Source organism: Alosa pseudoharengus, unplaced genomic scaffold (genome assembly GCF_046254945.1).
Source record: "Alosa pseudoharengus isolate Yale_2024_CS ecotype anadromous, Long Island Sound unplaced genomic scaffold, YU_APseudo_1.1 YU_APseudo_1.1_scf_9, whole genome shotgun sequence".
NCBI classification, from domain to species: Eukaryota; Metazoa; Chordata; class Actinopteri; order Clupeiformes; family Clupeidae; genus Alosa; species Alosa pseudoharengus.
The window spans coordinates 35,841,828-35,853,709 of record NW_027468881.1 but is presented as its reverse complement, the minus strand read 5'-3'; the positions used below and the strand labels follow the sequence as shown (position 1 = coordinate 35,853,709).

The 11,882-nt window shown below is 40.4% G+C and overlaps 1 protein-coding gene across 1 annotated transcript; it reads right to left on the bottom strand.

The window, feature by feature from the left end:
• Window positions 1-1,630: 1,630 nt before the first annotated feature.
• sars1 (seryl-tRNA synthetase 1) lies at window positions 1,631-11,604 on the bottom strand. The gene is made up of 11 exons (XM_076276212.1): window positions 11,400-11,604; window positions 9,403-9,473; window positions 9,000-9,080; window positions 8,670-8,828; window positions 8,193-8,336; window positions 6,999-7,154; window positions 6,681-6,902; window positions 5,451-5,580; window positions 3,650-3,807; window positions 2,706-2,835; window positions 1,631-2,588 (listed from the first exon to the last, which is right to left on the bottom strand). Exons 1-11 carry the CDS (start codon window positions 11,533-11,535, stop codon window positions 2,431-2,433), a joined length of 1,545 nt encoding a protein of 514 aa, XP_076132327.1. The 5' UTR covers window positions 11,536-11,604; the 3' UTR covers window positions 1,631-2,430.
• Window positions 11,605-11,882: the final 278 nt, after the last annotated feature.

Genomic DNA, 11,882 nt, shown 5'->3' with positions numbered 1-11,882 from the left:
AGCAAATGAGATGACAGTCGAAAGATACAATTAGTGCTGTTATCGATTTGCTTGGTAGCCTATAAACGCATTTATGGTTTTCTACAAATACATCAATAATCAAATTGGCCTCCATCACTCAACCATGCTAACGGTAAAATTATTTTACCTACGTTCTGCTATTGATAGGATTAACGTAGCCTACCTGCAGTAAAAAACAAGCATGTCCGATAAACATTCTCAGATTTATTTCGGCTTCAAGAGGAAATGGGAATTACATTTCATGCAGAAATCATCCTACCCTTAGACGTTCTCTGCGGTAAACTACTGTAGCCTACAGTCTTGTCCTTGTAGGAAGCATAGTGTCTTTCTAACCCACTTTAGATTAACTTCCAACAAAATTACGTCTCACTGCAACGATGCGCCATCTAGTGGACAAACGACTACTTATCGCCAATACTGGAAATGCAGCCATGATGATGATGATGAATATTTATTTTGGCTTTCTTTTAATCCTACTGAATTTGTAATTATGTATCAGCCGTTCTAATACCGATAGTATGTGGGTGCCTGTGTGTGTGTGTGCATGTGTATATGTGTGCACCACCATCTACAGGCCAATGAGTGTAGAGTCACTAAATGTACACATAACTTAATTTTTTAGACCCCCCCATGGATGAAATTCTACGAAACTTGGCATACCCCCAGAGAATGTCAGGTTAATCATACACATAAAATTTGGTGCAGTTCTGAACGTCTTTACTGAAGAGAGGGGCGATTAAAGCAGAATGATATTGCATTTTCATTTTTTACCGGGGGGGTGCAAATCACAAATGAGTGATTATGGGCTAAGTTGATGTGGGCCCTTGAGACCAACATACCATAAAAATTTCTTCATCCTCGGTGCCACGGTTCAGGTAGTTATTTAGGAAAAACTGCATTTTTTGGGTTTCGGGGGGCCCAGCGCGGAGGGGGAGTGGCCCCCGGGGACCAAACGAAATTTTTCCGTAAAAGTCTAGTGGGGCTACATACCCACCAAATTTCATGTGCCCCGGTGTTTCGGTGCCCCGGGTATCGTTGACCAAAATTTCAGGAAGTAGATGACGGGAAAAAAAAAAAAACTTTGACAATCCCTATATGACCGCTTCGCTAGCTTCGCTAGCGGCGGTCATAATAATAAATCAATTGAGGGCATGACGGAGCATGCTGCTTTTCCATGCCAATGATGAAGTATGCACAATGACAGATGTACGCCATTTTTGTGGAGCAAAATTCTTTCCCAAACCTTGAGGCAGTCTTTGCATACTTACATTAGTTTGGTATAGCCTTATAATGTAATGGGTATATTTTGGCTTTTTGTTAAGATATATAACCTACTTAAAGTACATTTGGATAAAGTAGGTATTCCAACTGGTTACATAATATATTGGCAGCAGATCAGGATAATTGTTGGATGTTTCATGGCTTGCTTCCACTATTATGGAGATTTTTAGTGAAGGGCTTCTGTGACTCCAGTATTTATTCTATGCAACGAGGAACCTTACTCAATCTCCATCAGGTCTTTTGTCTCACACCTTTGAGACCCCAGAAGGGTGGATGTGACAGCAAGCATATCCTAGTGAACAGTAAAAACACCAATCAATCAAGCAAGTAGCTTTTCGATAAAGTTTTATTTTAGGTGTGATACTAATACTTCATACAGGACTGCAGTTGTGATACCATACAACAGACCATGTAGAGCACATGGGGTGCAGAGAGGATATCTGGGCAGGCATGGGGTGCAGAGAGAATATGAATTAGATGATCAGGTACTTTTACCTGCAAAACATCACTGCTCATCTCAAGCCCATCAGTGCCTTAGGGCCAGGAAATGGCAGTAATACCCAGCAGAATGGTTACCTGCACATCCTAGTTTCAAACGGCATGTTTTCACTGTGTAATTAAGAGTATAGATTTTGATCAAAAGCATGAACCTAAGAGTTACGTTTGCTCAAGGGACACATCAGACAGCATAGCACATAGCTTGTCAATAACAATGAGGATTCATTTTAAAGACCAAGGTACCACGAAGAATCTTGTGCCACCTCACAGCGTAAAAACAACATGTTCTCATAATTTATCCAATTCACCTAACGTTACTAAGTGTTGGCAGATATTCAAATATAAACATATTCAAATTTCCGTGCTAAACTTGCAGCTCCATTTTTCTGATGCAGGACCTTTATTGGATAGTGTAACGGTATCTTGAAACTTCCTGTGTAATTTAACCTGCTTATAGTGGAGTTGAGTAAGATTTGATAATGATGGACCCCAGGCAAGACTCGGTACAATGACATAATGGCCATAATGGAAGCAAGATGAGGACTGTAACAGGAGCAGCCTCTAGGGGGAGTACTGAGTCTAGTAAGAGGGAGATGACTGGGGATTGGAGGAGAGAATGGAAGGTTGGGCCTACGAGTCATTGACAGACATGCTCTCTACTTTGTTCTGCAGGTCGACGTCGGTCTGTTGCTTCTTTTTCTTCCCTCCTTCTTGCTGCTTTTTATGCTTTTTGTTCATCTCCTGGTCTATGGGTGCTGGCTTCACAAACTTCATGATCTCATTCAGTCCTAGGGCAGAGTATGTCAGTGGAAGTCATTCAGTTAAACAGCCATTAATAAAAACATTGATGCCTTTCAGCTGATAAACTGCCATCTCTAGAACAGCATACGAAAATGTGTTACTACCTGGAGGCATGAATTCACGGAGCTTCTCTGGAATGACGATGCCCTCCTCTGTCTGGTAGTTTTCCAGGATGGCACAAATGACCCGAGTTGTTGCACACATTGTGGCATTGAGCATGTGGACATATTCAGCCTTTGAAGAGAAAAAAGAGATGTTGGCAAGTGAAGTCCGTAGGAGTCGATTGCCGAGTGTGGAGTAACACGCTCTGGAAATTCACAATTTCGTCGCCGTTTTTTTTTTTTTTTTTTTTAAACATAGTCCAATATTTCTTTCGAAATTGAAATGAAGTTGTATGCAACAGCAAACCCTAGCTTACTAACAGGTTGGAATTTTGAAATGTCACGTGACACGTGTCCTATGGACTTTCCCCTAAAGATGCCAGCTGCAGCAGCAACATTTCCGGAAAGGTACTGACTTGATGAAATTCATTCTGGACTCTCTATCCGACCACATAAAGACCTCGGGATACTTCGGTTTGGCTTTAGGGACCCTCTACTCACTACCACGTAAGTGTAATGTTGTTTGGAACTGTAGAAGAGGTATAAAAATAGCGTTTTGTAGCGGCGAAATTACATGCCCTGGTCACTTCCAGGCTAACGTTGACTAAAAACGGTAAAATCGAACTTTCTCAAAACACATTCGAATGACATGATATTGATGTCAACTCAACGTATGTACTCCCAATCATCCGTAAATTGATCTAAAGTGCATTTTACTCCGGATAATTCCTTTAACCACTACACTACCACCACCCCATGCTGGTGGCAAAGTGTAGACCTCAGAAGTTTTTAAAACCCATGGTTTAAATATTTTTTCATTTCTGAAGTTTGATATATTAAATAGAATTTATTCAATTGGCTATGGCATTAGCCTAGCCTGATATTGGAAAGTGAAAATCAAGATACAGGTAATCTACAAATGTCTGTTATAATCTAGTCTTTCCTACCTTGTCCATCATTTTCTTGGTCTGTCCATATCGGATGCGCAGACGACGAGCCTGGTAGTCTGTGCAGTTGGAGCAGGACACCAGCTCCCTAAAGGCGGCAGACCCTGGGAACCAGGCCTCGAGATCCAGCTTCTTACTGGCAGCGTGGTTCAGGGCCCCTTGGGAATGACAAAACATGAAGGTCAATTCACTTCCTTAGTTTACTTAATTAAAAGGGTCATTCCACGTCAGTTCAACCAGGGCCCACGCACTTAGGTCTCAAATAATTCTGAAAAAATTACCAGGTGTACCTATGTTACCCAGGAAACACACTGTAAAATTACTCTTATGTAAGATCAATACTTTCCAAGATACAGCCAGTTTTACAGGGGGAGGGGGGTGTCGATTTTGTTCGGCCTCTTTTTTTTGTCAAAGTTCACAGGCCCACAGCGCAAGAACTAAACCATGTAGGAGGCTCAAATTTTGCATGCTGGTACATAAATAGGAATAGTATGTAGCAAAATCGTCACGTTTGGTCTGGATAATCCTGCATGGTCATAGCTGTCCCTCAAAGTTGATACATTTTATTGGAGTTTTTGGCTGGGCTCTGTTTAAGCCTTCAGAAGACATATTTGTAATAACATAGGCTCTTGATTTATTTTCCTTACTGATATAAGTAGAAACACTCTCACAAAAAGCAATGAGCAGAAAATAAATCCCTTCAGGGTCTGAACAGCAGACCTTACAAGTCTAAAAAATCATTTTGGTTCTCATTTTCAGAGCACCCAAACACCTTGTGGGAATATACAAAGATTTTTTTAAATATTTTTTTATTTATTCTCCATGATCTTTTCTTTTTAAAAACACCAATTTGTCTTATGCAAATCTTTCTTTTTCACTTTCCACCCTGAACATGGGCAAAATGCACCATTGACCATCAATATGTTTTGTATAGAGCTACCACAGGTTACTCTATACAACCACAGGTGGCAGTGTGGTGACTCTATATAAAACATATTGATGTCAATGGGGCATTTTGCCCATGTTCAGGGTGGAAAATAAAAAAGAAAGATTTGCCAAAGACAAGTCAAATTGGTGTTTTCAAAAAGAAGGGATCATGGAGAATAAAGAAAAACATATTTAAAAAATCTTTGTATATTCCCACAAGGTGTTTGGGTGCTCTGAATATGATAACCAAAATGATTTTTCAGACTTGTGAGGTCTGCTGTTCAGACCCTGAAGGGATTTATTTTCTTTTCATTGCTTTTTGTGAGTGTGTCTACTTATCTCAGTAAGGAAAATAAATCAAGAGCCTATGTTGAGTACAAATATGTCTTCTGAAGGCTTAAACAGAGCCCAGCCAAAAACTCCAATAAAATGTGTATCAACTTTGAGGGACAGCTATGACCATGCAGGATTATCCAGACCAAACGTGACGATTTTGCTACATACTATTCCTATTTATGTACCAGCATGCAAAATTTGAGCCTCCTACATGGTTTAGTTCTTGCGCTGTGGGCCTGTGAACTTTGACAAAAAAAAGTGGCCGAACAAAATCGACACCCCCCCCCCCCCCCCCCCCTGTAAAACTGGCTGTATCTTGGAAAGTATTGATCTTACATAAGAGTAATTTTACAGTGTGTCTCCTGGGTAACATAGGTACACCTGGTAATTTTTTCAGATTTTTTTCAGACCTAAGTGCGTGGGCCCTGGTTGAATTGACGTGGAATGACCCAAAAGTGTTATGAAACCAGTTAAAATACCACATTATGGATTTCTATGCATTTTAGTTACATCTAGATTGGGAGCTCTGAGCACTAACCAGAAACAATGTTGACAATGCGGTAGGGGATTCCAAGTGTCTGGTAAAACTCCTCTGCTGTTCCAATCATCTCATCAAACATCTCCCAGGACTTGCCGTCATGTGGGGAGGCATACACAAACTGCTCGATCTGTGTGTAGAGGCCAGATGGTGATCAGTTCTGAGGAGCACTATGAAATATTGTTGAATTATGTATGACGGGGTATGTAATTGTGTGGGTATGTAATTGTATAAATGACCAATTGTTGATGCAAAACTAGAAATGCACTCAGTAAAGTGCATACCTCCAAAGCCCAACAGTCTGCCATGCTGTATCTTGCAATTTGAGTGTAAAAGGAAAAAAATCTTGCAACTTTAGAGAGTGAAACTATTTGAGCAGATACTCCATTAGTCAAATCCACCCAGAATTTAATGGGAATATTCTTGGCCCATGCTACACCTTTCTACATAGTTCTCATTATCCTTTTTGCCTAATCCTACTAACAAACAAACAAACAACAGCAACAACAAAAACACAGGTGAAAACATCACCTCCTTGTCAGAGGTAAGAAATAACCTCAACACAAAGTACTACATGATATATCGCAATTAGGGTCATTCCATGTCAAATCAAACAAAATCCAGGAAAACCGTTGCTGCACCATCTCAGATTTTGCCAAAGTTTGTCTACCTAATATTTAGGGCCCACAATTTAGACCTGTAAAATATTTTTTTTCAATTCCAATGTTTTCATAATTTGTTTCACCCCTTGATTTGTATAATTTCACACTCTCATCTTGTTTGGCCATTAATATCTTGAAAAGTATTATTCCTAGCCTGCCCAAACTTTGTAGAGTGGAAGACAGACATGTTCTCGGTATGACTGGGCCATTCAAAGTTTGTACTGCATTCTCATTGATTTCCACCCTACAAAGTTTGGGCTGCCTATGAATAGCACTTTTCATTATATTAATGCCCAAACATTGCTTACCAGACTATGTGATTTTCAGGCTGTAAAACTGAAGTGATTTCAAGGGCTGAAAATAATATGATGACATAGGATTTGATCTGAAATATTTGACAGGCCTTGGTTTTGGGACCCATTCTTGATATAGACAAAGTTTGAACAAAATCTGAGACGGCACAGCAAAAAGCTCGGAATGACCCAATATTGATATTCTGAGCACCGCAGCAACAGTATACCATAAAAAGAAAATATTTAAATGATTCAAAACTAGATTCCGAACGGACCTTTTCAAACTGGTGAACTCTGAAGATGCCTCGTGTGTCACGGCCATGAGAACCAACTTCCTGTCTGAAGCAGGTGGACATGCCAGCATATCGGATGGGCAGCTCCTCAGGCTTCAGCCACTCGTCCCTTAGGAAGGCTGCAATAGGCTGCTCAGAGGTGGCAATCAGATACTTCTCATCCACACTGGTGTCATCTGACTTCTCGCTGCCTTTGCCAATCACCTACATTAAAGTACAATGCACAAATGAGCGTTCAAAACTCAAATTGAAAATGAAGTGAGGAGATAAGTTTGCCTCAAAACGGTTGCCATGGCATACCTTATATAGCTCGTCATCAAACTGGCTGAGCTGGGCGACCTCTTGCATGACTTCTTTCCTCATGAAGAAGGGTGTGTAGAGGACGGTGTACTTCTTGTGGTAGAGAATCCGCAGCGCGTAGTTGATCAATGCTTGCTCCAAGAACACTAGAGGTCCCTAGGGTAACATGATAAAAATGTTTAGATACTTCCAATCCTAATCAAGTCAAGTTTATTTATATAGCACATTTCATACACAGAGGTCATTCAATGTGTTTTACATGAACTAAAGCAATTCTAGGGAGGGCGGAGGGGCAAATCGCATGGAAATAATATGCATTTTTCCATATGGGGTCTTAGAAACCTAGCTCTATCTTCCAGCCACAGCGTTTTTGTTGCAAACAAAATCAACCTAAGCGTGCACAGGTGACACGATAGACAAGGCAATGTTGAGCACAGTGGGCACTGTGTTACATTAGCCTTATCGGTCATTTCCCCAACCTCAGCGAAATATCACTAAAAGGCTATAACAAGGAAAATAAGGAAAACAAGTGAAGTTAAATTCATAACAGCACATATTGCAGATGCATTACATTGTGATTACATACTGTGGTGTGTGGCATAATCAGGCATTTTGGATTAAATTCAGTGACATGTTTGCTGATGGTCTGATAAAAATGCCCTTTTCTTTAGAATTCTACTTCTGTCATGTGTATGCTTGCAGTCATATGCTATGCTTCTGTCATGTGTATGCTTGGCTTAATTACACAGCCCTAAGTAATGTGGTCAGTTCTTTTGTTTTTTGTGAGAACCCTAGCTGCTGCATTTTGAATTAGTGTCTACATGTCCTTCTTTATGGTAACTTGCTGATTCACTAGGTGCAACACCCAACTGGGTCCGTATAGACACTAATTACATTCAGAATAGCGGCAGGTTCAAACACACCTGGCTCCACAGGAAACAAACGAGCCCACCGAGAGTCTTTCGTCCAGCTAGTCAATTTAAGTCTATGAATTTAAGTCTATGTACCAGTTAGGTACAAAATGTACACTGTGTGTAATAAACAACATGGCAGCTATTTTGAACAAAAGACAATAATGTAACCAAAGTAAGCTTAAACAAGTACATTAGGTGCACCAAATACCTCACCGTGAATCACTGGTCCACAAAATCTATTGAACCAATAGTTTTGCCTCTTGGGACTCTATAAACTTGCCTTGAGGAAGTAGCCTCTGCTCCCGGCCACCACAGCTCCCTTCTCGCCCTCATAGCCGTCTACCATGACAACCAGGTCGACGTGGGAATACTTCTTCTGCACGCTACAGTCGCCCCAGGTGCGCTCAATCTTATTATCTGCATCCTTAGGGGGTTAAAAATGTCAGACAGTAACAAAACAATGCAGAGGAAAAAATGACAACAACTTGCAGTTCTACTGGTGTATTTTTTTTTTTACCTGAATGCAATAAATAGCATGCACTTTTCTGCTTTAATTTAATGAAGGTAAAAGGTCTGAACACTGAACACAAACTAATGGAAGAATACTAAGCAGGTATACAATGGAATCTGAAATACATTCTCCACAATTGTGATGCAAAGAAAAATGCTGCAACTATCCTAAACAACAACACACCAGTTTCACCAGTTTCTCTGTGCACATTAGGCCAGTATGTGCAGCCAAGTCCATGACACCAACCTCGTCATTGCTGATAGGCACAGATGGATGCAAAAGGTTGCCAATTTCTCGCAGGTACTCAAAGCGCTCATTTTCCAACTTCAACCTGTCACTGTCTGACCTCTGCACGGCCTCGTCCACCAAGAGCCGCACCTTCTTGATCTGAGTTACCGTCAACGTCTGCAAAAGCCAAGGTCAAGCATGCCGTTTCCATCTAGTGTCAGGTGTATATGGTCACAGTAAATTGTCAGAGTATCTTTACACAATTTAATAATATATTTTTGTTTGTACAAATACACAGGTGTAACTAACTTTAACTACATGTTGCCTAGTTCAAACAGACAAACATACTGAGAGTGTATCTGATGTGAGATCCTCCAGATTCTGTGCCTCCTCGGGAAGGGAATCATCATCACCAACTGGCTCCTTTTTCTGTTGCATGGAAAATAACCCATTATTGACTTTTTATAAAGCACAATTTAATTTTGTTATTCAGATTATTGTCTAACAGTGATGTGCTAATGTCTCTCAAGACAAGTTATAAGGTTCTGTGATTCTTCAGAAATAAAAAAGCAGTCTTACAGAATAGCTGTCTTAATTCCATGGCAAACCTTCTGCTCATAAGGATCAGCTTTTAATTAAACAAATTAGTGTTTTGTGCGGTTAACCCAATACACTGTTGGGACAGTCCCAATTTGTGAGACAGATATTTTGGATTCCAAACTAATAGACATGAAAGTCAAAAGACACCTGCCTTCATTTTTTCTCCAATGGCCTTGCTGCACAGGTTCTTGGCCTTGTTTAGGTTATCTGCAGTAAAACGACCTGACAAGAAAAACAACCATTATGTCATTATACACGTGCAATCTCTTCCACTGAAATAGTCACTTAATCAAGACAGATTTATAAAGGCATTTTTCCCACTTGCATTCCTGTATTGTTGCACTGAAGGTCTATGATGCATAACAACAAAAACAAAAGATAGACAATATGAATCTCTAAGCACCTTTTTACTTAAATTAAAAATATTCGATAACCAGCCTACTAACACGCAAATAAACACACAAATACTGGTCTTCTGGTCTTGACCATAGCCCCATAGTCATTTTTGTTCAGCTAACGTTATCCTGCAAACTAAAATTGTTATAACTTGTTTGTAAAAACGGTTGTTTTTTGTTGTTGTTTTTTACAGTGTAACATCTTACGATGTCACTAGCTAATATCATTTCCATCAGCGATTTTTAGTAGGCATCAGTGTTGCGCGGGTTTGGTCACAAGCGGCCCGCGGTCGCCCGATATTTTAATCAACCCGACCGCAACTCGGACCGCGAATATTAATTAGGACAAAATTATACCCGACCCGCTTATTTACAAAATGTGTGCTTTTGGTTATAGGCTGCATGCAGTGTGACAGTAGGCCATTTCTGTAAAAACAAACTAATTTATTTACGAAACTTGATGCAGTAGAACTACACGCAGTAAGCATGCAGGACATAATGTTTGCGCAGGAGAAAGAATGAGAATAAGAGCGCAAGCACGCACGCAACGCACAAAGGATAAGAACACTAGGATAAGATTTGAAGGCCATGGACATACATCTTTCTTTCGAAAACAGAAATGGTGAGGCGAGGTAGGCAAGAGAGATACATTGCTGGTCAAAACGTTAGCGTAAGAACTGGTTTATAATGCTGAATGAAACACAAAGCTTTACTAAAGCACATCCACTGTTTAAAGTCACAAACACAACGAACTAAGGTAACTTTTATGCATGCGCGAACCTATACATACCGGTAGATATGGCTGTGTAGTCTGTGCCATAACATTTATTCCTGCAGGCTGCCCGTTTTGGCTGTCATACTTTTAAATGGCTTCGCAAGAAGTAGGCCTAGACCATAACCATAGCCTATATCGCTTTTCCTGAAGGGGTGTCTTTATTATTTTAACTCGCGTCTTGCTTCTTTACTGTTGACGTTACTGTATTGATGCTTTACTGTATTGATGCTAGCTTTCTCGTGATATTTTAAGTAGGCCTATTTGTAGAAAATATATATTTAATTAATTTTAACTGACCCGCCCGCAAATGACCCGAATATCATTAAAATATTTTGTTTATGACTCATAACCGCGGGTGACCGCGGTCATCCGCGGGCGACCGCTTAATTTCGGGCAGACCGCGCAACACTGGTAGGCATCCATGCAAAGCTGTGACGGGTGTTGTGCTTCACTCAAACCGGATTGCATCAGATTGCACTGACTGCATGCTGACGACACTGCAGATGGCTAAATCAAGTACACTTCCTGCTTACTGCAACCTAACTGATGTACAGTGCTACGCTTTACCGTGCTATTTAATACACATACTTGTCAATGGTACATTGACCTTACACTAAAAATCAAACAACTGTTTACATCCACACGACAGACAAATGTCTTTAAATGAGAGACACTTAACAGCTGTGCGACACACGTTAGCCATTTTACCGGCAGCTAACTGGTACAGGCTAACGTGGCAAGCAAGCTGATGTTTAAACAACTGTAAAGTACTTGAACGACGTTCATTATTGTTTGGAATCAACTATTTCTGATTACAGCGAGCGATTACAACGTAGTTTGAACATTTCTGAACGACACAGTTAAAGACGTCCCGGTTTGTGTGAATTTGGAAAGCTAGCCAATGCTATGAACTATGAAATAACGCTATCCATGTGGACCAGACAGTGCTGTTGGTAGCTTGCGATATATGCCACTTACATTTTCTCCATTCTGTATCTGCCAACACCAGTTTATCCACCAGCGACACATCTTTGAACCTTTTCCTCTGTGTCTCTCTAATGATTTCGGGATCTCCGCCTTTATCAGTGCGGAACAAATCTAGATCAAGCACCATGGTTGTATGCTAACGTTGGTTACACTACCGAAGCTTGAACCAGTCAAATGAACGAACTGCTAACAGCTAACAGCAAACACTAGCACGAAAAGATGGGTTCAGCGTCAAGAGCGTCCAATGGGCGGGCACTTTGGATGGTCCTTTGGTCCACGCAAAATGTCCACCTGCGTCCTCCTAAAAATTGATGATCAAGTTCATTATGCAAAAGTTTTATTGTTAGCTATAGCTTTATCAAAATTATAGCAATACGTTAACATATCTTATTCTAAATATTGTGGCTCAACCGAACTGCAGGTTTAATTAGTTTCTTTGAAGGGCCTAGTGCCATTTATGTTTTGTCATCATTT